This window comes from Xiphophorus hellerii, chromosome 14 (genome assembly GCF_003331165.1).
Source record: "Xiphophorus hellerii strain 12219 chromosome 14, Xiphophorus_hellerii-4.1, whole genome shotgun sequence".
Classification (NCBI taxonomy): domain Eukaryota; kingdom Metazoa; phylum Chordata; class Actinopteri; order Cyprinodontiformes; family Poeciliidae; genus Xiphophorus; species Xiphophorus hellerii.
The window spans coordinates 23837975-23861901 of NC_045685.1; the positions used below are offsets into that span (position 1 = coordinate 23837975).

At 40.3% G+C, this 23927-nt stretch overlaps 4 protein-coding genes across 11 annotated transcripts in view; 1 reads left to right on the forward strand and 3 right to left on the reverse strand.

Annotated features, from left to right (window-relative positions):
• LOC116733095 (oocyte zinc finger protein XlCOF6-like) overlaps window positions 1–23927 on the reverse strand; it is a 778765-nt gene that overhangs the window by 234621 nt on the left and 520217 nt on the right. The gene's annotated exons all lie outside the window — the stretch shown is intronic.
• Window positions 1–23927, reverse strand: part of LOC116733104 (gastrula zinc finger protein XlCGF8.2DB-like) — a 570370-nt gene that overhangs the window by 35459 nt on the left and 510984 nt on the right. The gene's annotated exons all lie outside the window — the stretch shown is intronic.
• Window positions 1–23927, reverse strand: part of LOC116733144 (uncharacterized) — a 93406-nt gene that overhangs the window by 28056 nt on the left and 41423 nt on the right. The window lies entirely within an intron of this gene.
• Window positions 1–23927, forward strand: part of LOC116733103 (immunoglobulin superfamily member 3-like) — a 919724-nt gene that overhangs the window by 8733 nt on the left and 887064 nt on the right. For 3 of the 4 annotated variants that reach the window (XR_004341939.1, XM_032583812.1, XM_032583811.1), the window contains exon 4: window positions 14926–15288. Coding sequence is in view for 3 of the 4 variants with exons in the window: in XM_032583812.1 (XP_032439703.1) it covers window positions 14926–15288 (363 nt within the window). In the remaining variant the exon portion in view is untranslated. Of the gene's footprint in view, window positions 1–9248; window positions 9786–14925; window positions 15289–23927 lie in introns of those variants that run through there. The other variant, XM_032583818.1, reaches the window with a different exon arrangement.

The following is a 23927-nucleotide window of genomic DNA, read 5'->3' on the forward strand; positions in this document are numbered from 1 at the left end:
TCCTACAAAACTTATTTCAACTCGCTGGTGGAGAAACGACTAAACCTCTCCTGAGACTCACCTGAGACTGATTTCCCTCCGTCTCCCTGCTTTTACATGAAGAAACTTCAACTCATTTATCACTTTCAGAAAAATAAAACCTCAATGAAATTAAAAGTTGTGTTGCTTGAAATGATCAAACCAGAGACTGTAAATGAAAATGAGGAACCTAAGCAGAAATGTTTAACTGAACCTTCTGATAGTAGAGAAATAAATAAAATAAATGTTCAGAAATAAATGTTGGCTGTGTAACAAGCTGCTGCTAGTGAATCATTTTGTTAGATATTAATTTACTCGTTACTTATTAAACTTCTTTTAGAAATACTTTGTGTTCCTGACTTTAGGCTCAATTTTCATCTACAGCAGATTTACAACAACTTAGAACAAACTGATAAAAGTCAGTGTTACATGCCTGGCAGGCTGTTTGTTTCTTTTTCCCCTCCCCCTTTGTTTCTTTACAGGTACTAGGGAAAGCTGGTGTCAATCTCCTCTGATTGATCCTCTTCAACTATGGGCCAATCAGCATGCAGGGAGGCCTTATTTAAGCAGCCCAGCTGGAGAGAGCGCCCGGCTGGCTTTGTTACCTGACGCATGTCTTGTTGCTCTTTGTGTGAAGGTTTGTGGTGGGAGTTAGAGGGCGAGGTAAGTTTGGGGTACCCTGTACATTTCATCACGTAGGTGTTTTTCTGTTAGATACACTAGGTAAGGAGGTGGGTGCCACCCATGTAAAGTTTTGGTGGAAACTTTTGTTAGATAAAATAAGCAGGGTTTTTGTTTTCTTTTTGTTTCTTTAGTTCAGACGGTAGTTAGGCCCTGTTTTGTTTTATTATTTTCTATGATTTGGCACCCCCCTAACCGCCCCTTTCTCCCCCACAGTTTGTGTGAGCCTTCTGGGATTTTCATATCAATAAATCCCTCTTTTTTACAACGTTCACCTGGACTCTGTCGAATGATTGTGGCTGTCGTGTTACTCCCCTCCTCATAAAAAGGGGGGGGTATGTAACAAGTGGGGGCTCGTCCGGGATATCTCTTTTCCCTGAGCTGTAGACATCCATAATAATTTGAGAGATCCTTGTGTCTGTTTAGAAATGAGCTTCAGCTTAGAGGATTTTGTACAGGCTCCTAGCCATGTACAGCTGGAATTGTGTCGTAAGGACGACTTGTTATGTCTGGCTGAGCATTTTGATATTTCAGTGAAAAAACACTTTTCAAAAGCTGAAATTAAGAACATTGTTGTTCAAAAACTGGTTGAGATTAAAGTCCTGGTGGACCCAAGTAAAATGGATGTAGATGTTTGTGATGTTCCTTCTGTTGATTTAGAACTCCCTCCTTCAAAAGATGAAGGTGTTGCTGTAATGGCAACGCCATCAAGGGGGTCGGCAGAGCCACAGGCACCCCCTGCGACTTTACCACGGTTCGATCCAGTGTCACCAGAGCTCAGTGGCTCCAGTGGTAATGTCAGACTCAAGGTTCGGCTGGCTCGCCTACAGTTGGAGGCACAGGAGAGGGAGTTGGTAAGAAAAGCTGAGTTTGATTTCAAACTTGAAATGCGCAAGTTGGAAATTGAAGCTGAAAAAGAGATTAAGCTTAAACAGCTGGAGGTAGAAGCTCTGAGACTTTCATGTGGCAACGCGCCTCCTCATTCATCTGTGTACTCTGATTCTCCACAGGTGGTGTCGGACAAAAACAAGTTTGATGTCAGCAAGAATATTACTTTGGTGCCTGTGTTTAGGGAGTCAGAAGTGGACTCTTACTTCAATGCATTTGAGAGGATTGCTGTGGCACTGGAGTGGCCAAAGGAGGTGTGGGCTGTTCTATTGCAGTGCAAGCTCATAGGTAGCGCAGGAGGTTGTTTCGTCACTGTCAGCTGAGGAGGGCATGAAGTATGAGGTACTGAAAAAGTCAATCCTACGTGCTTATGAACTTGTACCTGAAGCTTACAGGCAAAAATTCAGGAACCATAAGAGGTCTAGTGGCCAGACCTATGTGGAGTTTGCACGTGAGAAGGGACTACTTTTTGATAAATGGTGTGCTGCAAGTGAGGTTAAAAGTGACTTTGAATCCCTCCGCCAACTAATTCTGTTGGAAGACTTCAAGAACACATTGCCGGAGAGACTGGTGGTTTTCTTGAATGAGCAAAAGGTGGCCTCTTTGTCTAAAGCAGCCATTGTCGCTGATGAGTTCATGCTGACCCACAAGAATGTATTTGTGTCTGTACCTCGTGCAGATAAAGTTTTGAACATTCGTCAACAAAAACTTGACCCTGCTCAGTCAGAAGCTAAGGCTAAGCAGCAGTCCCTTTCTCCACGAGAGGTAAGGGAGTGTTTTTACTGTCATAAAAAAGGCCATGTCATTGCTGACTGCCTTTCATTAAAGAGCAAGACTTTGGCAACACAGACAAAAGGTGTTGGGTTGCTTAAAAATGTGTCACACTCCAGCAACCAAACTGCTAAAGATGAGAATGAACTAGATCCCTGTTTCATACCTTTTATTACCCAGGGTCTTGTTTCTTTAACAGGGGATCCAAAGGATGGCCGACAAGTCAAAATCCTGAGGGACACAGGTGGTTCCCAGACAATCATTAGGGAGGGTATTTTGTCCTTACCTATCATGTCATCTTGTCAGTCCAGAGTGGTTGTTCAAGGTATTGGAATGACCTTTGTATCTGCACCACTGCATAATATCCACCTTAACTAATCTCTTGTGAGTGGTTTTTGCAGGGTTGCTGTTCTTCCCACCTTGCCCATAAAGGGGATTGATCTCATTCTAGGAAATGACTTGGCAGGTGGAAAGGTATTGCCTGTGCCTGAGGTGTTGGACACACCTGATACAAGTGTGGTCTTTGAACCAATGCCTGACATTTTTCCTGCTTGTGTGGTTACACGGGCCCAGTCCAAGAAATACAGTCTTGATTTGTCTGACTCTTTTCTTGCTACAGAGCAGACTCAATCGGCCGGATCAGAGACGGAACTCAACAAATCTAAAAATGTATTTCCTCTTCCAGGTCCGGAGATGATGGAATTACCAGCTTCCAGGGAGGAATTCATCGCTGCTCAGAAGCAGGACATGACTTTGTTAAAATGTCATTCTTCTGTTCTTACCCAGGAGGAAGCCCAGGGGAAGAAGGTGGCATATATGGTTGATGATGGTCTCCTGTTGCGACGCTGGGCTGGTGAAAACTTGGAAGACTGGAGTACCATATATCAGGTGGTTGTGCCAACAAGGTACCGCATGCAGGTGCTTGCATTAGCACACGATCACCCACTGTCGGGGCATCTGGGTATAAATAAAACTTATAACAAAGTTCTCAAACACTTCTTTTGGCCAGGTCTCAAATCTGATGTTTCGCTTTATTGTCGTACTTGCCATGTTTGCCAAGTTGCAGGCAAGCCAAACCAGGTTATACCTCCTGCTCCTTTGTCCCCAATTCTAGTTGTGGATGATCCATTTGGAAGGGTGATTGTAGATTGTGTGGGGCCTTTGCCAAAGTCTAGAAATGGAAACCAGTTCATCTTGACTATAATGTGTGCTTCCACCAGGTTTCCTGAGGCCGTGCCCCTGCGGAGGATCACAGCTCCCATGATTACCAAAGCTCTGGTAAAGTTTTTCTCAGTGTTTGGTCTTCCCAAAGTTGTCCAAACGGACCAGGGCACAAACTTTAAGTCTAGAACCTTTGCCCAGGCACTAAAACAGTTGGGTGTAGAGCATGTCACCTCAAGCTCTTACCACCCTGAAAGCCAAGGTGCACTTGAAAGGTTTCACCAGACATTAAAAGCGATGCTGAGAAAATACTGTATGGATACTGAGAAAGACTGGGATGATGGTATCCCATTTCTATTGTTTGCCGTGTGTGGAACAGTGCAGGACACTTTAGGGTGTAGCCCCGCTGGACTTGTGTTTGGACATGAGGTTAGGGGACCTCTAAATGTCCTTAAAGACCAACTAATCTCACCCTCTCACTCTGTAAAAAGTATTCCAGAGTATGTTTCAAAGATGAGAGAGCGCCTTCAGGCAGCTTGCGCACTTGCGCAGAAAGCCTTGGCTTCAAAGCAGGTCAAAATGAAACAACGTTATGATCAGAAAGCAGTCACTCGTGAGTTCAACCCTGGTGAAAAGGTTTTGATCTTGCTGCCTGTCCCTGGCTCTTCTCTAGAAACAAAGTTCTCTGGACCATATGTGGTAGAAAAGAAACTTAGTGAAACAAACTACATTATTCATACTCCTGATCGCCGCCGCAAGACCAGGCTCTGTCATGTCAATATGATAAAACCATATCATTCAAGAGAGACCAACCAATCAACCCAGAATCGGGTTGAAGCTATTTCCCATGTAACCTGTGTGTCAAAGTCAGCTGAGGAGGATATGGTAACACGCAAAGATCCTCCACAAGTTGCAAGGCTTAGTAATAGTGAAATACTGGCTAAACTGCCTGACTATTTGTCACATTTAGCAGGTGACCAAGTGGAGGACATCACAAAACTCATATCAGACTTCCAATGTCTGTTTGGGGATGTTCCTACCAGGACTAATGTGGTGTCTCATGACATTGTTCTTTCCAATCCTGCACCTATAAAGCAGAGAGCATACCGTGTCAATGCCACAAAGAGGGAGATCATGAAAAAGGAAGTAGAGTACCTTGTTAATAATGGACTCGCCATTCAGAGTTGCAGCCCATGGAGTTCTCCATGTCTATTAGACATGAAGGCTGATGGGAGTCTAAGGTTCTGCACAGACTTTCGTAAGGTGAATGCTGTCACCGTCCTTGATGCACACCCGTTACCCCTCATTGAAGACTGTATTGATGAAATCGGACCAGCAAAATATGTCACTAAACTTGACATGCTGAAAGGGTATTGGCAAGTACCGCTAACCAAGCAGGCCTCGGATATCTCAGCTTTTGTTACACCAGACTGTTTTCTTCAGTACACAGTGATGCCCTTTGGGCTATGTAACGCACCGGCTACATTTCAAAGGCTTGTCAATAAAGTACTGGGAGAAGTGCCAAACTGCCGGGTATATTTAGATGACATTGTGATATATTCAAATGACTGGTCTACCCATCTTTCTGTTTTGCTTGAGGTTTTCAAACGTCTTTCAGCTGCCTCGCTGACGCTCAATCTTTCAAAGTGCGAGTTTGGTAAAGGTACCATTGTCTATCTGGGCCAACAGGTTGGGGGAGGAAAGGTGTGTCCTGTGGATGCGAAAGTCAAAGTGATTTCTGACTTTCCTATTCCTTCGAGCAGGAGGGAGCTCCGTCGATTCCTGGGGATGGCAGGATTCTACCGTCGCTTTTGTAAAAACTTTTCTACAGTAGCTGCTCCTTTAACAAATTTGACCAGCCCTTCTACACCTTTTACTTGGTCTGATGAATGTCAGCATGCTTTTGAACATCTAAAAGGATTGCTCTCGTGTTCTCCTGTTCTTTCCGCCCCAAATTTTAGTTTGCCATTTAAACTGGACATAGATGCCAGTGCTGTTGGGGTAGGAGCTGTCCTTTTGCAGGATGACAAAGACGGCATAGAACATCCTGTAAGCTACTTCTCAAGAAAGTTTAATCTTCATCAAGGTAGATATTCTACCATTGAGAAGGAAGCGCTTGCACTACTTTTGGCATTACAGCATTTTGAAGCTTACCTTGGCTTAAGTGTGGAACCGATCACTGTCTTCACAGACCATAACCCCCTTGTCTTTCTTTCCAGGATGTACAATCAAAATCAAAGACTCATGCGGTGGGCTTTGATCATTCAGGAGTACAACCTGAAGATCTGCCATAAAAAGGGGTCTGAGAATGTATTGGCAGATGCTTTGTCACGTGCTTTTTGAGCTTGTTTTCTCTTACCTTGAGTATTCCAAACATTTCTGTTTGAACTTATAAGGGTGGGGGTGTTACATGCCTGGCAGGCTGTTTGTTTCTTTTTCCCCTCCCCCTTTGTTTCTTTACAGGTACTAGGGAAAGCTGGTGTCAATCTCCTCTGATTGATCCTCTTCAACTATGGGCCAATCAGCATGCAGGGAGGCCTTATTTAAGCAGCCCAGCTGGAGAGAGCGCCCGGCTGGCTTTGTTACCTGACGCATGTCTTGTTGCTCTTTGTGTGAAGGTTTGTGGTGGGAGTTAGAGGGCGAGGTAAGTTTGGGGTACCCTGTACATTTCATCACGTAGGTGTTTTTCTGTTAGATACACTAGGTAAGGAGGTGGGTGCCACCCATGTAAAGTTTTGGTGGAAACTTTTGTTAGATAAAATAAGCAGGGTTTTTGTTTTCTTTTTGTTTCTTTAGTTCAGACGGTAGTTAGGCCCTGTTTTGTTTTATTATTTTCTATGATTTGGCACCCCCCTAACCGCCCCTTTCTCCCCCACAGTTTGTGTGAGCCTTCCGGGATTTTCATATCAATAAATCCCTCTTTTTTACAACGTTCACCTGGACTCTGTCGAATGATTGTGGCTGTCGTGTTACTCCCCTCCTCATAAAAAAGGGGGGGTATGTAACAGTCAGCAGCAGATCAATGAGCAGCTGGTCTGTAATTTAAATACAGTTTTGCTTTACAGGAAAATTTGCATTTTGGAAAAGGATGTAAAAAACCTTCCAACAACAAACTTCTGCTTCAGCTCAGCAGATCAATCAAGTTTTTCTCTTGATTCACCTGAATGTCTCATTAATTTCTGCTCTTTGTATGTAAATATTATAAACTATAATCTAAAAAAGATAAACCTTATTTTAGCTATTAAGAGTTTCAATCAAACAACTGAATTAAAAAGATGATAATTTACAGAAACCGTTAATGTTAAATACAGATAATAAACTCTATGTTGGTTCTTTGTTTATGATTTTGATCAATTATTATTAACTAATTCTCAAAGTGTTTTAATTAAATGTTGAATAAATTATGGATGAGCTGATCTAAGGTTTGTTGATTAAAGTTTCTTTAGTAATAAACAAACTGAGTTAATATTTATGTTTCTAGATTTTCACTCTGTAAATTATGAATAAATTATTCATGAGTTAAATTAGATTCAAAAATACTTTTCATTCAAATTTTCCTTCGAAGTTTACAAACTTAAAGTTATTTTAATATATTGGTCTCAAAATAATTAATGTGTAATTTTCCAGGGCCATTTTTTTTATCAGTGCATTTTAGGATTAATTTTAAAATCCTCGTCTTGTTTTTAAATTCCTGCCTGGTTTCCTCTGAGCTGCTCCACCTTTATACTCCATCCTGTCCTCTAAGGTCAGCAGGTCAGATTCTCCTCATGCAGACCAAACCGTTTACATCTAATCTATAATCTATATTTATTTTATTGTTAAAGTTTTCAAGGGATCAAGAATTCAAGATTTCTGGGTTTTTTTTCTCCTGTTTCCCTGTGTATAAGACATCCAGCCATTTTATGTACTGGTGAGAGGAGGAATAATTATTATTAAATAAAGTATTTAATATTATTTTCTATGCAGATAAATTAGTGTAGAATCTCTCATATTAGGAAATTAAAGGTTATTCCCTATAATCTTTTACAAGAATAGAGAAATTTGCAGCTTTTCTTGCTCCCTCAACTTCTGCTGGTGTCAGTTTCACAGTCGGCTCTATTATTGAAGCTGTCGAAGGGAAATTTTTATCTGAGAGATAAAAGCTTTGTTTGTTTAGAGAGTGGATCAGTTTATGTCAGTTTGAACAGTCATGTTGAAGGGAACAACCAGAGAGAAGAAGAATAAAGTCTGTCAGTTTCCTCACAGCTGCAGGGCTGGTGATTTTACTCTCAGCAGAATGTGAAGCTTGTTGGGTTGTTTCAGTGTAAATGTCTTGTGTTAACAGAAAGTACAGCAGAACAATTCATTTTGCTGACAAACAAAAACAAACTAAGATGTTTTACTGATGTGTGAAGATGGTATTTTACCTGAACTTCTGTAATTCTCATTTATTTTTATTCATCTTTAGTTTTATTTGATCTTATTTATTATTAAAAATGGTATGCTCTTTACAATAGTTTCTTAGGATCCATAATCAATGAAATATAATTGTGTGTTTTTATCTCTTTTTTGTCTCATTATTAAACAAAGAATTCAGGATTTTTTTTTGTTTGCCTCCTTTGTTTGTTACAGATGTATGAAGCTGTCTGACTTTTAGTTGTTTTATTTTAAAATATATATTATTTTATAACTCTTGAGATAATCCCATAGACTTATAACTCTGCTACAGTGATGGAAAGTTTGACTCTTTTCAGAGAGACGGATTTTGTCCCACGGCTCCCAAATGGCTCTTAATTTATTATCAACTGGAGACACAATTTGCTCAACTTAGCAAATATGAATGTTTTCTATGTTATAATTCTTCTGCTGTGTCCATCTTGATCTTGGCCTTAATGTCAGCCTGGAGGATTTGTTCTCTGATGAATGTGAGGTTGAAGTCTTGCACTAATTCTGTCTGTTTTTCCTTGAAGTATTGAAATGATGAGGATTGTTTTCTTTTGTACAAATATAATCACTAAATCAAACTGTAACTTCTGACTTGTTGGATCAGGAATGCTAACTGATTAAGTGTTAAATAAAAAGTCAAATGAATTAGGATTTTTTTTCATGATTCCGTCCAAAAGTTAAAGGAAACTAAGATCATCAAAAGAACTTGAATGTAAAGTTTCTGTTTCTGCTCCTTTATCTAGAAATAATGAACTTTTATGGTTTAATTTTCTGTTCACTTGTCTGTTTTTCTCTCCGTCACCATGAAAACTTCCAGCCTTCACTGACAAGCAATAAAAATGTTTCTGTTGTTTAATGATTAATTACAAGATTTCACTCTCCTGGTTACAAACTTTTATTTTTGGAAGAAATATTTGCTTTTGTTTCATGTTTTAAATGTTTTTGGTACAGTTGGTGCCTTTAGTAAATGAAATATGTAACTTTGGCCGCTGTATAAGTTTATGTGATAACTGTTACCACATGACTGCATGAAAGCTATAAAGAAAAACTGTAAATATGTTCAGCCTTTGTAGGCAGGAAATGTTTAACAAATGCCTGCAGTAAGACACGGTCAGCATGAGCTGGTTTCAGGTTTCAGAGCCGTTTGTCTGCAGTAAACATCATCCAATGGTAATGTGAGGTGTGGCTTTAAGCTTTGGGAACTGAAAGCTGATTCTGTCTCTGTGTTAGAAGCTTCAGCTCCAAGCGAGGTGAGTCTCTGTTTTACCTCTGTGAAATTTAATTAATACATCAGGCGTTATAAATAACTATTAGCACCGTGTAGATTTTTAACTTCAGGTTTAACATTTCATGTATTTTTCGATAGAAGAAAAAAAATCTGCTTCTAATCAGCCTGATCAGTTCCAGGAAATGAGGAATAAAATTATGTTGGTAAATTATATCTTATTAAAACTTTTCTCTAATTCACACGTCGATATAAAATGAAGTAAAGTCACCTCAATTGTGCAAAAACTCTTTCAGTCACATATCAGATCTTTGTCTGTTTGTAAAGAGAATGAAGTCAAACTGGATTTAATGCCTGGTGACTCTGTTGCTGCTGTTGGTGGTGGTGAGATGTAACCCTACGGTTACATGTCTGAAAAAGGTGGAGCGATCTACCTAAGGGGAGGTGCAACAGATGAGGAAGTTCTTTGCCCTGTCCCTCCTCTCTCTTGCCTTATAAAGGCCTGTCTAAATGTCTCTGTCTGTCATTTTTATCCTCCACTTGTAAGAGATGGACGCTTTCTTGTTTTTCATGTTTCTTTGCCTTTTTACATTGGGATCTGCATTTACAGATACAGGTTAGTCTCTATTGTCATTTGCTTCAGATATATTGTTATTGCTAAGAATGTATGAAATTATTTACTGAATGAAACTAAAAATACTGAATAAAATTCTGGTTAAATGAAATAATATTTCTGAAGTTATCATGCTTGTTCAGGTGTTCAGTTGTCTAGTTGAAAAACAGTCGGTTTTCTGTAAAGTTAACGCAGCGCTGAGAATAGTTACAATTAAATAAAATTAGGCAATTTTTGCAACGAATTAATCTTAATAAACTTGACGAGGAGGAGGCTAAATCATTAGTGGGGACAATTACCGAAGAAGAGATAAAATCTGTTATAGGAAAGCTTAAAAATAATAAATCACCTGGAGCGGACGGATTTCCAGGAGAATTCTATAAATGCTTTCAGGCTGAGCTTATCCCACTCTTATACAGAGTGTTTAATTATGCTCTAGGTTCCAAAGATCCACCTAAAACATGGGCAGAAGCAATTATCTCGGTCATATACAAAGAAGGTAAAGACCCCACACAATGCGCCTCGTACAGACCAATAAGTCTGCTGTGTATTGACGTTAAGATTTTAAGTGCCATCTTGGCCAAAAGACTACAAAAGATTATTAATAAACTTATCAATCCTGATCAGACAGGCTTTATTCCCAATAGACTCGGAATAAATAATATCAGACGTACCCTAAATATAATTTCAATTGGACAACAAAGCCCTCACACATCCATGCTTCTCGGCCTAGACGCCGAGAAGGCATTCGATCGGGTGGATTGGTTGTTCCTGAAGCAGGTTCTATTGAAGATGGGCTTTAATGAAAACTTTATCAGTTGGTTTGGGGTGCTGTACTCCAAACAGCACCATATGTGCTATGTTATATATAACCATATAACATATGGTTATATGTCAGAAAGTTTCCCCTTAAAAAGAGGAACTCGTCAGGGTTGCTGCCTTTCACCGATCCTGTTTGCTATCAGTATAGAACCACTAGCAGAATTAATAAGAACAGACTCATCAGTTCTAGGCATACCAGATAAAATCAGGACTCACAAACTATCACTGTATGCTGATGACGTCATTCTGTATATAAGAGACCCAATAACTTCTATACCAAATATTTTAAAATGTTTGAAGGACTTTGGTGTGGTCTCAGGATATAAAGTTAATGAATCAAAGTCAGAGGCCATGATGCTAAGAGGCTCCTGGCCCGCAGAACTATCCAAATCAGTGAATTTCAACTGGTCACCTGACGGATTTCGATATTTGGGAATCAATATTACCACGGATGTTTCCAAATTATATAAGGCAAATTTTGGGAAGCTATTGGACCAAATTCAAAAAGACTTAGATAGATGGGATATTTTACCGCTTTCCTTTTTTGGAAGGATTGAATCAATCAGAATGAATATTCTCCCTAGATTGTTGTATTTGTTTATGGCCCTTCCTATTTGGATTCCAACGACAAAATTAAATAAAATGCAAAAAATGATTTCTACATTTATTTGGCAGAAGAGAAAGGCCAGAATAAAACTTACTCAATTGACCAGTGGTAAACCTTATGGAGGTCTTAATGTACCAAACTTAAAATTATATTACTGGGCATCACAACTACATGCAAGTGTAGGCTGGCTAACACAGAACAAAGAAACAACATGGCTGACATTGGAACAGAGCGCAAGCCCTAAACTTTCTTTACAGGCCCTTGTATTCTGCTCGACTGAAATCTGGCATAAGTACAAAATTACAAATTTATGGATGAAAAGCACTCAAAAGACTTTAAACATGATTAGAAAAAATATGAAAGCTCCTCAATCTATATCCAGAGCTACAAAAATTTTGGATATAATAGACTTTAAACCAGGGCGACAAGATCCAGGATTTCGAACCTGGCAAAGCAAGAACTTAATTTTTATTGATGACTTGTTTGAAGGGGAGATTCTGAAATCTTTTAGCCAGATTAAGGAGAAGTACGGATTGAGCACATCTGATTTTTATAGATATTTACAGTTGCGAAGTTACCTGATGTCCCACACCGAATGGTCCCTTCTTAAGTCACGACCTACTGATTTAGAATTATTCTTTATAAAGATCACCAAAGAAAAAAAATCTAATAATACTGTGTCGAATTTATACAAATGCTTACAATCATGTCTGTCGACGGGATCTCCTGGGATAAAAGAAAGATGGGAACTAGAAATGAATGTTGTGATTGAAGATGAAGAGTGGGAGCAAGTGTGTGCAACTGGACGTAAACTAACAGTCCAACATGGAAAGAATTTTATTGGAAAATAATCGTTAGATATTTCAAAACTCCATATATTATTTCCAAATTTGATCAAGCTAAATCAAATTTGTGCTGGAGACAGTGCGGACTAGTTGGAGATCACACTCATGTCTTTTGGGATTGCCCAAAGATTAAGAAATTTTGGGAGGGAATTAGAGAGGAAATTTCAAATATTTTGCACACTTATATTGATTGGAACCCCCGGATCTTTGTTCTGGGAATTCCCCCAAATAATTTAAGTAAAGAAGAACAGTACTTGTTTGGAATCCTTGTTCTCGTAGCCAAAAAAATGATAACAGTATGTTGGTATAAACTTTTACCCCCTACTGTAAATCAATGGAAAGAGAAACTAGTGAACGTTTATACGATGGAGAAAATAACAGCAAAATTAAACTTGTCCACTGACTTATTTAAGAAAAGATGGAACCCTTTGAAGACATATTTCCAATTAATATTGTAGTAAGTAAGATAAATGTAAACACACAGGCACATATTTTATATGTAGATTTAACACATATCTCCGTTATAATAAAGACAAAAGTCACTCGAGAAAGATTTTTCTTTTATTTCATCCCCCATGTAAAAAATCCTTGATCTTCAGCTCGCCGACTTGTTTGGTTGTTGTTGTTCAACTGTTTGTCTGGTTGTATTGGAAATTGTTGTTTCTGACTTATTGTATTAATCATTGATTTTGAATATTGATCTGATAAAATAAAGTCTTTGTTCAAAAAAAAAAAAGAATAGTTACAGCAGAAAAGTTAAGAGTTTTTATGAGGTTTATTAGAAGAGAATGAATGAATGATTGTGGTAAAATGTGAAGCCAGATGGGTAATGGGGTCGAGTTCTGCTAAAAAGAAAAGAAAACAAAAAAGATTATGTAAGAAAACATTGTAAGTGAGAATTTAGTCTCGAAAGGTTTAAGAGTTACAGTGAAAGTGATTATGTTGATTATATTTTTCTACTTTGTTTAGAATATGACATGTGGAGCCTTGAGCACCATTACATGTGAAAGGTTATTTGATTTGTTTTTACTTTTGAAAGTGTGTGTGCATGGATGTGTATGATTTGCTATTTGATTTGTAAGTAAATCATATATATTAGTTTATTAGTAAATAAAGTAAGCTGACCGAATCTAAAACTGATTGATAGCAATAAGTTGTCTGGAGATTTTTACAGTTTAGTGGCTCTGCAGACTGATCAGGATGTGGGTTTTTGTTTGTATTTATTGGTTTCTTTAGTCTCTGTGTTGTGTGTCAGAAACCCTGATTGGTTTCAACTCATTAATCCATCCTGTGTTTAACCTCATCTGTGTCTCCTGCTCCCTGCTATAGAGCCTCGTCTTTGTCGTGTCCAAACACCAAAACACTTCATGAAGCTGCATGAGATTTATAAAGAAAATATGTTTATTGGACCATTTTGTGTTAATAGTATAACCCCCAATTCTAATAAAGTTTGGATATTGCATAAGTCATAAATAAAATAAAAATCTGATGATTCTCTAATCTTTTTAAACTTATAATCAAAGGAAAACACAATAAAGAGAAGACATTTGATGTTTAGACAAATAAACTTTGTTGTGTTTTTGCAAATAATCTCATTTTGAATTTGATTCCTGGAACACGATCCAAAAAAATTTAGGACAGGCCAAGAAAAGACTGGAAAGTTTAGGAATGATGAGAAAACATTTGTTAGTGTCACGACTGGGTATAAAGGGACATTCCCCCAAATAGTCAATTATTAACATTTAAGGTGGGGCGAGGTTCATAACTTTCTGAAGAGCTGCATGAGCAAATCTTCCCACTGTTTAGGAACAATGTTTCTCCATGTAAATTAGCAATAATTTAGGGATTCTATCATCTGCAGTTCATAATATTGTGAAAAAGATTCAGAGAATCTGGAGAAATCTCTGCAAGTAAACAGCAAGGCTGCAAAGCAACACTGAATACTCTTGACCTTCAACCCCTTAGGCAGCACTGCATTAAAAACAGACATCACTCTGTAACAAATATTACCATATAATTACTTTACTTCATCTATACAGAAGAAAGGCTCATTTGCATTTTAGTATCTGCTAATTACAGGATCATCTCCACAGACTACCTCACTCTGCAGCGCCTCATTGGCTGACGGGCTGAGGTAACTGTCTGTTGGTCTGAAGTCAGTCTGTCTCTCTGACTGAGACAACAAACTTCTGACTTGATTTGTTCTCCAGAGGAGGAAAAGGACTGTCTTATTTTAGTGACATCTCTGCTTAGTCCAGACAGACAATGCTAAGCTGCATTTTCCCGTTACAACAACACGGCTTGTTCATAAAAGAATCCAGGTACCAGACTGGCCTGTCTGCAGTCCAGACCTGCACATGTTTGGCACATTATGAAGAGCAAAATGCAATAATGGAAACCTCAGACAGTTATCAACTGAAGTTGAGCATCAAGCAAGAATGGAAAATATCTCCACCTGAAGACTGTCAGTCTCAAACCTCAGTTTGAGGAAACTAATGACAGTTTCCTCAACTCTGTTGACAGGAAGTAGAAACTCAAGCAGAAACAGTTTAACTCTACATGTCAGCCTTGTGTTTGTGTTCATTCATTATGATGATTAAAATATATTAAATCATAAAAGGATTAAACCAACAGAAAAGTTTGAATAACTGAATAAAATACATTCATCAACAAATAACAAGAATCCTTGTTAGATAATTTGAAGCAGATTATTTCTGATTCTAACAACAGTTCTTGTTTTAAGGTCCAGATCTGTTGTTCCAGTCCAGGTCAGAGTCCAGTGTCTCTCCTTGGTCTCTGCTGCTGCTGTGGAAGTGGACCGCTTCACTTTGACCTCTGACCTTTCTGCTCTGTTTTCTCTGTCCTGTAGTTCATAAAAACATCTCAGCTGTTCCTGGACAGAGCGTCTCTCTGCCATGCCGACTCCCCAACAACAAACCTGTTGTGTTTGTGAAGTGGACCCAACCGGACCTGGAACCAGAATATGTCCTCCTGTTCAGAGATGAGCAGCCTGACCCAGAGAACCAGCATCCATCTTTTAGGAACCGGGTGGAGCTGCAGGATAGACGGATGAAGGACGGAGACGTGTCTTTGCTTCTGAGCAACGTGACGACCAGCGACTCGGGAAAATACGAGTGTCGAGTTTTCCAGAGAGAAGCAACCGGCAGGAAGAGACGCGCTTTGACCTCTGACCCCATCTGGATCGTCTTCCTGGATGTAGCGCCTCCTCCAGGTGAGTTTTCATGGTTTCTATATTCCAGTGAAAGAAGGAAGCTGCATAAAGTGTTTTAATGTTCAGATCAGTGAATCTTCTTAAAGGTGAAAATGTCTTTAGAGTCTCTGTGGGGGCTGTGGCTAATCTAAGGGGGAATATCCCTTTAAGGCCAGATGTGGTTCTGGTTCTGCAGTGAACCTGTCAGACCAGATGTTTGTTTTCTAAAGCTGCTGCAGAAAGCAGCTGGTCTGAGAGCAGCAGATGAAGAGAAATGGATTCTGACCTTCAGCTCTGATTCTGTTTTACAGAAAACGAGGAGGAAAGAAAAGAAGATGGAAGCAGAAACAAACATGTTGGACTGATTATTGGAGCCGTTCTGATTATTGTAGCCATTTTTATGGCTGCACTGATTAATGGTTTGATTCATCGTCTTTATGTTATTTAAACAAAAGAAGAGGAAGCAGAAGATGAACAGATCACCAAACTCACAGTGAGGGTTATGGACGGTTCTAGTTCAGAGATCCCCAACCTTGATCCTCAGAGTTCAACATCCTCCATGACTTGAATGTGACTTTGCTCTAACAACTTGATTGCAATGATTGCATCAGCTCCTCTGCAGGCCATCAGGTTCTGCTGAGGAGTTTTAATCATTGAATCATTTATGTGGCTACAGGGAAAGTCCTAAAGCCTGCAGGACTTTGGGCTCTGAGGACCAGGGTTGGGATCACTGCTCCAGTTGACCCAAGATTGGTTTCTTCAGCTGTTACAGTCGATATCTTGATGCAGTGAAAGTGAAATTTTGAACAAATTAATTTAAAGAAGCAGGAACACATTTATTAAACATGTATGCACAAAAAACAGTTTTGCAGCTTAAGAATAAATAATTTTAGCTTCTGAATTTGTTCAAAAAGGAGTGAGAAGAAATTTACACTGTTTTTATTCTTCAATATAAAACATGTATGTATGATCTAAGAATAATATATCCCATTTTGTTTTATTTATTTCCTCAATAACTATTTAAAAATAGTTATATATTTATATAACGTATCAGAAAAAGTGCCAACTAAACAAAAGTAAAGTGACCAATAACATTTAAGCTTTGGGTGCTCACCCTCATGCTTCTACGTAGCGCATCTTGTGCTGTTGTGATGTTTTTTCACAAAAGATCTTTTTTTTTTCTCCACAATTTTGTTAATAGTAAATAAAGTTAAATAATAAAAAATCCAGAAATGACTCTTTTCTTTATCACTTAAAGGAAAATCCCAAGGTTTACAGAGTTTGTTCAGCCGTACAGCTGCAGGCGCTGCTGCCCTCCGATAAAATCCTGCAGGCGTCTGTGCAGTTCTGAACTTTAATCGTAGGAAAGAGTTTTACACATAAAGCAATTTATTTTAAACGTTTTTATCATTTCCTTTTTTCAAACTCTAAATATAAACAAATGTTATTACTTCATTGTAAAAAGATTAAATTAAATTAAATAATCTCTAATGACAATGGCTATTTTTAGAACTTGCTCCGAGGGCGACTGACAATGTCCCCTCGGGCGACCGGGGGCCCGCGGACCCCGTGTTGGTGACCCCTGTTTTACAGTGCAGACACAGAGCCACGCTGGGCAGCGTGTTCAGATGGAAATGCCAGACATAATTCTTGGTTTACACAGATAAATCCTTCTCACTGCTCACTCAACGCTCCTCTTCAAGCACAACTACATGTTATACCTGCAGTTCACATAGAGCTGCACAGCAGAGCAACACGGTGGGGTTTAATCTGGACTCCTACCTCGATGTAGGAGGTCAGGGGGCTTATAATGCGCTGGGGGAAACCCTGGATATATGTACAAACATCAATGACTCCTGGATTTCTGGGCTTCTCACCCTTTCTCTAAGGGAGCCCAGAGACCCTGCAGAGAAAACCCCTCCAGTATAACAAGGCAGTTCCCAGGAGGGGCACTCTCCAGTACCCCCTCCAAGGACTTAAAAAGGCTGGGTAAACAGTCAGAACCCAACCCAAACCCGTAGGTAGAGGGAGAGGCTGTCCTCTTGTTCCCCCCAACGTACAGGCACCAAGACGGGAGGCAACAAGTCAGCCCACTCCTGCCCAGCGCCTCTCACAAGGGGCAACTCCAGGGTGGGAGAACATCCAACCCCTTTCAAGGAGACTGGCTCCAGAACCAGAGCCATGCACTGCAGTGAGTCCGAAGAGTTTTTGCGGCGCTAGTGGCTCGTATTTTTGTGACAGCAGGCAGACAGGAAGGAGGGCGAGGAGAGGGGGGAAGACATGCGGCAAGGGTCGTCGAACCCTCAACGTCCGTTTCCAGGACTAAGGCCTCCAAACGTGCTGCGTGCTAACCCCCTGCGCCACCACAGCATGCCCCGAGTCCGACTATTTCTAGCTGGAACCCATGGGCTCTTTTCGGGCTGAGCCCGGTCGGGCTCTGTGGGTTAAAGCCCGGCCACCAGGGGCTCCCCAACGTGCCCCACCCCCAGGCCTGGCTCCAGGGTGGGACCTCATGTACGGGCGAGCAGAACCACTGTTTCCAATGGTCGTTTTCATCATAAGGGATCTTTGGGCTGCACTTGGTCTGGTTCCTCACCTTGGACCTGTCTGCATTGGGTGGCCCAACCAGAGGCATGAAGCCCCGACAGCAAGACTCCTAGGATCACTGGGACACTCAAACCCCCCCACCACGATAAGGTGGCAGCCCATGGAGGGGACGTGTAAATGTGTGTGTGTGTGTGTGTGTGTGTGTGTGTGTGGGTAGGTGTGTGTGTGTGTGTGTGTGTAAATATGAAGTAACCTGTTAATTATGTAAGACAGAGAGAAAATGAGAGAGAGGAAGAAAGTTGTTTTTTAAGATGAGGAAACAAACTCAATGTGGTGGGAAGCAAATTCTGACCTTTGGTCCAGTTGTGAGGTGAAATGTATCTTTTTAGTTTAAAAAAAAAAAAAAGATTTTTAGGCTCTAATAAAGTTTTTTAGGCCGTTATTTAACAGGCTGAACAGGAAACTGGGAGGAGAGAGAAGGAAATGACATGCAGCAGATTCCCCAGGACTGGGAATTGAACCCAGGTTGACAAACAAAACCTAGAAGTAACATCCTAAACAAAACATAATTTACAGTTTTACTGTAAATCTGGTTAAAAAAATAACTGAATTATTCATTTCTGAGCCCCTTTTCCTTCTCTTTTATACAAGCAGACAGAACATAAGCTCAACAACACAAAAGCTTCATATTTATTACAAAATATTCATCTGAGAATCGATTTCTTCCTGTAGTGGAAATGATTTCTGATTAAGTTTTCTGTTTTCATACTTTCATGAATTGTTCTTCTTTTTACCTTTTCTACAGTTTTTCATGTTAAATTGCACTTTTTGTTAAGTTTCTTATATTATCTTGAATCTGTATTTCTAAATAAAGACTAACAGAAAGATCACACAGTAACTTTTATTTTTGATAAAACCTGTTTTTTTCTTATAACAAACAAACCAGATAAAACAAGTTTGGGCTTCTTTATGGTCCGGAGTATTAAATTATGATTACAATTATCATCTAATATTAAGTACAGATTAAACTCTAATCTTCATTTAACACCCTGGAACCTGAAGAATCCAAACCTGTTAAATCAGCTTTTTTATGTTTGGTATAAAAAGAAAAACAGGATTTATCAAAGAAAAACAGGTGAATGGACTGAACTTGTGTCATGCCTTGCTAGTCATGTTGACCACTCACCACTTCACACTACAGTCACACCGACATGCAGGGCGGGGGGCAACTTGCCGCTAAGTGCCCCGCCCCGGGGCAGCTCAACATGTGGCTGAGGAAGCTGGAATCGAACTTACAACCTTCTGGTCACAAGACGACCACTCTACCCACTGAGCCACAGTCGCACTAAAACAGCCACTGCATGATCCTTTTGCTAATCTTTTTAAAATACAGATTTAAACAGTTTAAACCAGTGGTGTCCAAAGTCGGTCCTGGAGGGCCGGCAGCCTGCATGTTTTAGTTCTCTCCCTGGTTTAACGCACCTGCCTCAAATGATGGCTCGTTAGAAGACCTAAAGGTTGTTGGTACCACCAGGGAGAGAACTAAAACGTGCAGGATGCCGGCCCTCCAGGACCGACTTTGGACACCACTGGTTTAAAAGCTACAATTCAGTGCAATTTAATATAAAAAGTGTGTAGAAAAGGTAAACTAAAGGACAAACCATAAAAGTACAAGTACAGTGAAAATAAACAGAAATCATTACTATTAAAAGAAGACATTTTAATTCTTAAATCAATACATTGCTATAAAAATTGAGCTCAGTGTAGTCGCCTCAGCTATGGCGTTTCCAGCGCTCCTGCTCTTTTTCAGTCTGTAATGGATCAGATTTTCCAAGGGATGGATCATGTGAGCTGTTTTCTGGATGATATTCTCATCACTGCTTCATCGGAGAAGAAACATCTACAGAGGTTGGAAGAAGTTCTCACACGCCTGGAGAAGCATGGTGTGAGAGTTAAGCTTGCAAAGTGTCGTTTCCTTCAGAGCAGTGTGGAATATTTGGGACACAGGATTGACAAAGATGGACTGCACCCCATGGAAGAAAAGGTTGCAGCCATAACAAAGGCACCAGAACCAACCAATGTCACTGAACTGAAGTCTTTTTTGGGTCTTCTGAATTACTACAGTCGATTTCTAAACAATCCAGCTACCATCCTTCAGCCTCTCCACAACCTTTTGAGAAAAGATGAAACATGGATTTGGACAACAGCATGTACACAAGCATTTGAAGATGCAAAAAGACTACTGCTGCAGAACAAAGTGTTAGTGCATTATAGCACACGCCTGCCATTGAAATTAGCCTGTGATGCATCACCTTGTGGGGTTGGTGCAGTCATTTCTCATATCTTGGAAAATGGAGAGGAAAGGCCGGTGGCATTTGCATCAAGAACGCTAACCGATGCTGAGCGGAAGTATGCCCAAATAGAGAAAGAGGCTCTTGCCATCATTTTTGGAGTCAAGAAATTCCACAAATATCTGTACGGAAGGAAATTCACGCTCGTAACAGATCACAAGCCATTGTTGTTGACTATACTGGGACCAAAGTCAGCGCTGCCAACACTTGCTGCATGGAGGATGCAACGCTGGGCTCTTATTCTAATGGCATATAACTATGACATTGAGTACAGAAGATCAGCTGACCATGCAAATGCGGATGCGTTGTCACGTTTACCGCGGAACTCACCAGACAACACTACAGAAGAAGGAAGCATCTTCTACTTCTCTCATGTGGAAGAACTACCAGTATTAGCAAAAGACATTGAGAAAGCGACTATGAAAGATCCGCTTCTCAGCAGAGTGTGGAGCTACACCATGAATGGGTGGCCAAATTATGTACAGGATGAAACACTTAAACCTTATTTAATTCGCAGACAGGAACTGTCAGCAGAACAAGGATGTGTTCTTTGGGGACAAGGTGTTATCATCTGTCAAGAAAACTGGCATAAGGGTATGAGATCTTTCCAGGTACACGCAGAAAAAGGTGCATAATGGCTTGGATGAAATAAAGTAATCTTGTAATTTGATTAAAAGTTAATTAAGTTTATAGGTCTGAATAATATGAGTATAAGTAATCACATAATAACCATTTGAAATATATTTCCTGAGATGTGATCTGTAATGATTTCTGTAATGATTTAACTGTGGAAAGATTATGATTATGATTTATGATTAATAATAAGAGAAAGATGTGATTTATTGTCAATAATTATGAAGTTGTAATCATTTGAAATCAATTCACTGAGTTGTAATAGATAAAAGTGAGTTATAGAAAGACGAATGTGCAGCACAGCTCTGATAACAGGAAATGTCGCAAGCAGTTCTGAACAGATGGCCAAGGCGCACAGGATGGATGGTGTGTTGAGTTTGGCTGGAGCAACGGGGAAAGGAGAAATACGGGACTTTCCACTATGATCAGCAAAAACAGGTTGAGAAATGTGGGGGCTTTTTCATGAGAGACAGCAAATGTGAAGAGAGTCACGTAGGCCAAACCTCCCCATACACATACATGGTGGAGAGATGCATAAAAAGGGGCTGAAAAGAGGAACCAGCCGTTCCCAGTCCGGCGGCGCAGAAGGAGAGACAACTTGCAGAAGCAGCTACGGACCGCACTTCAGAACCACGGGGAAGCTCGGACTTCACACCGCTAAGACAGGACTGGGTCCCATCGCCCCATCTCTGGTTCTTGATTCGACCGTTGGTCTCGTCTCAACCCAGCAGCAATTTCAAACTCTGCAACAAGACTTGGAGGAAGGACAAAGGTCCCTTAGGGATGAGGAACTGGGTTTTTGCAGAAGGATTCAGACCCGTTCTGCTTTGTTCCCTTTCTAAGGAGGATTTTTCCACACAAGGCAAAGACCTCAACCAAGGATGCTAGAAATTCCTGTTGCCAAAAGATCCACCATCGTCTGGGTATGAGTTGAATCTGCTTCTAGAAATTCCATTTCAGAACTCGCGACTTAACTCTTAGGGAAAGGAGACAGGGTAGTATGATTGTACATGTAAATTTTATTACACTGTTTTTGATCTATATACGATTGATTATTGATTTGTATGTCGCATATCCCTGCTTAAGCTTGCTTAATAAATTTATACTATAAAATTCTAATGAGGTTGGTGGACATTGGAATTAATAGAGTCATTTAATCTTTGTCCAGTTCTTTTAATTAAGGTAAAACTAATGTACATGATTCAAGTAAATAGGAGGCTTCATAATTTCCTTTGGTGAGAGTAAATAATGACCCTGGGACTTACATCTAAGTCACTAAACATAATCTAGCCGGTTCCAAGTGCAAGTTATGATTTAGAAAGTGGGCTACCGTTAACAGAAGTGGTTATTGGAATTATGCAGCTGCGAGGGCTACTCAGCTGATTGTTTCTTAACTGTAAAGGGTCATAACTTCTGGATTGGAGGTAGTTAGAGCTAGACGAATCACTTTCGCCACCAGTTTAAATAGATTATCTCTTATAGAGTACTTTTAGGGTAATACCCAGGTCTCAGAGATTTTCCGGACCTGTTAGACGGAGAACTGGTCAGTAGGCAGCCCTGTGGAGTAGTGAGGAGTGGGCGGGGCTGACTATTGCAGGATAACCTTCACATCCCACCAAGTTACCGACAGAAAGTGCTGAAAGACCTGCATCATGAACATCCAGGCATATGTTGTATAAAAGCTCTCGCCCGCAGTTGCCTGTGGTGGCCAGGGTGTGACGGTGACATACAAGAACTGGTCCAAAGCTGTCAAATCTGTCAAGCTGTGCAGAAGTTGCCAGCGGTCGCACCACTCCACCCGTGGAAATGGCCTGAAAGACCGTGGCAACGGATTCACATTGACTTCGCTGAAAAGGACAAACACTATTTCTTAATGGTTATTGACAGTCATTCAAAATGGTTGGAAGTATTCCCGATGACATCCATGACATCACACAACACCATTGAAATCTTCAGAAGGTTATTCTCTTCATATGGACTTCCAGAAGAACTTGTTTCAGACAACGGACCTCAGCTGGTGTCACAAGAATTCCGCCAGTTTTTAGAGTTAAACGGGATGCGTCACACAGCTGTTCCTGCATATCACCCTGCATCAAATGGAGCAGCAGAGAGGTCAGTACAAATCCTGAAACGATCTTTGATGAAAAATGTACTGGAGGCAGATGGGAAGGCCACATTGCCACTCAGTCATTGATTGGCAAACTTCCTTATCATGTATCGCAGTACACCGCACACCGTGACAGGTTGCACACCAGCAGAGCTATTCCTGAAATGTCAGATCCGAACCCGTTTCAGTCTTCTCAAACCTGAACTTGCCCAACACATTAAACAGGGGCAGTTCAAGCAAAAACGACATCATGATCGCAGAGTTCCATTTTTACGTGTTTTTTCGGAAGGAGAGACTGTTCGTGTCCGAAATTTCAGAGGAGGGTTTGTGAAGTGGACCTGTGGAACAGTTTTGAAGAGGTTGGGAAGCGTCACTTATCGGATACAAGACGGACAGAGAACGCGCACCATACATGTCGACCACATGTTACCATGCAAACAAGTTGTGGAGAAATCTCCAGTTATGTCTTCCCAAGTGCTCGTGGAGGAACCCGAAGAGATCAGAGACTGTGTTGTTCCAGGAAGTCCGAGAGGAACCCTGACAGCGTCATCGTTGCCTGCTGAATCACCTGGGCAGACAACAGAAGAACCCTCGGTATCAACCCCTAAAACAACCCAAAGCCCATCAGCGGAGCGCAGATACCCTGTGAGGCACAGAGTTCCTCCAAAGAGACTGAATCTTTGAAAATGTATAAAGTATGATTTAGTTACTGCTAGTTGATTTTTGAGGTGATACAGCATTAAGTGCAGCCTAAATTGTTAAATTCTTAGTGAAGGCCATAGAGGATTTATTTGCTGTTATTATGCATTTTATCCTACTTATTAATTGCAGTAGAAATCTAAAAGAGGAGGAATGTAATAGAGTGGTTTGTTACCCCTAGTGGTAGAAATACAGATATACCTGTTCTAGGTATAGTTCTTAGTAGGCCAACTTATTAGGTTGGGTTAGCCAGAAAAACTGTACTGAAGTAGCTGTTCTGCTCCTGCGTTCCACCATTAAAAGACTTCGTCTCCACATTTCCT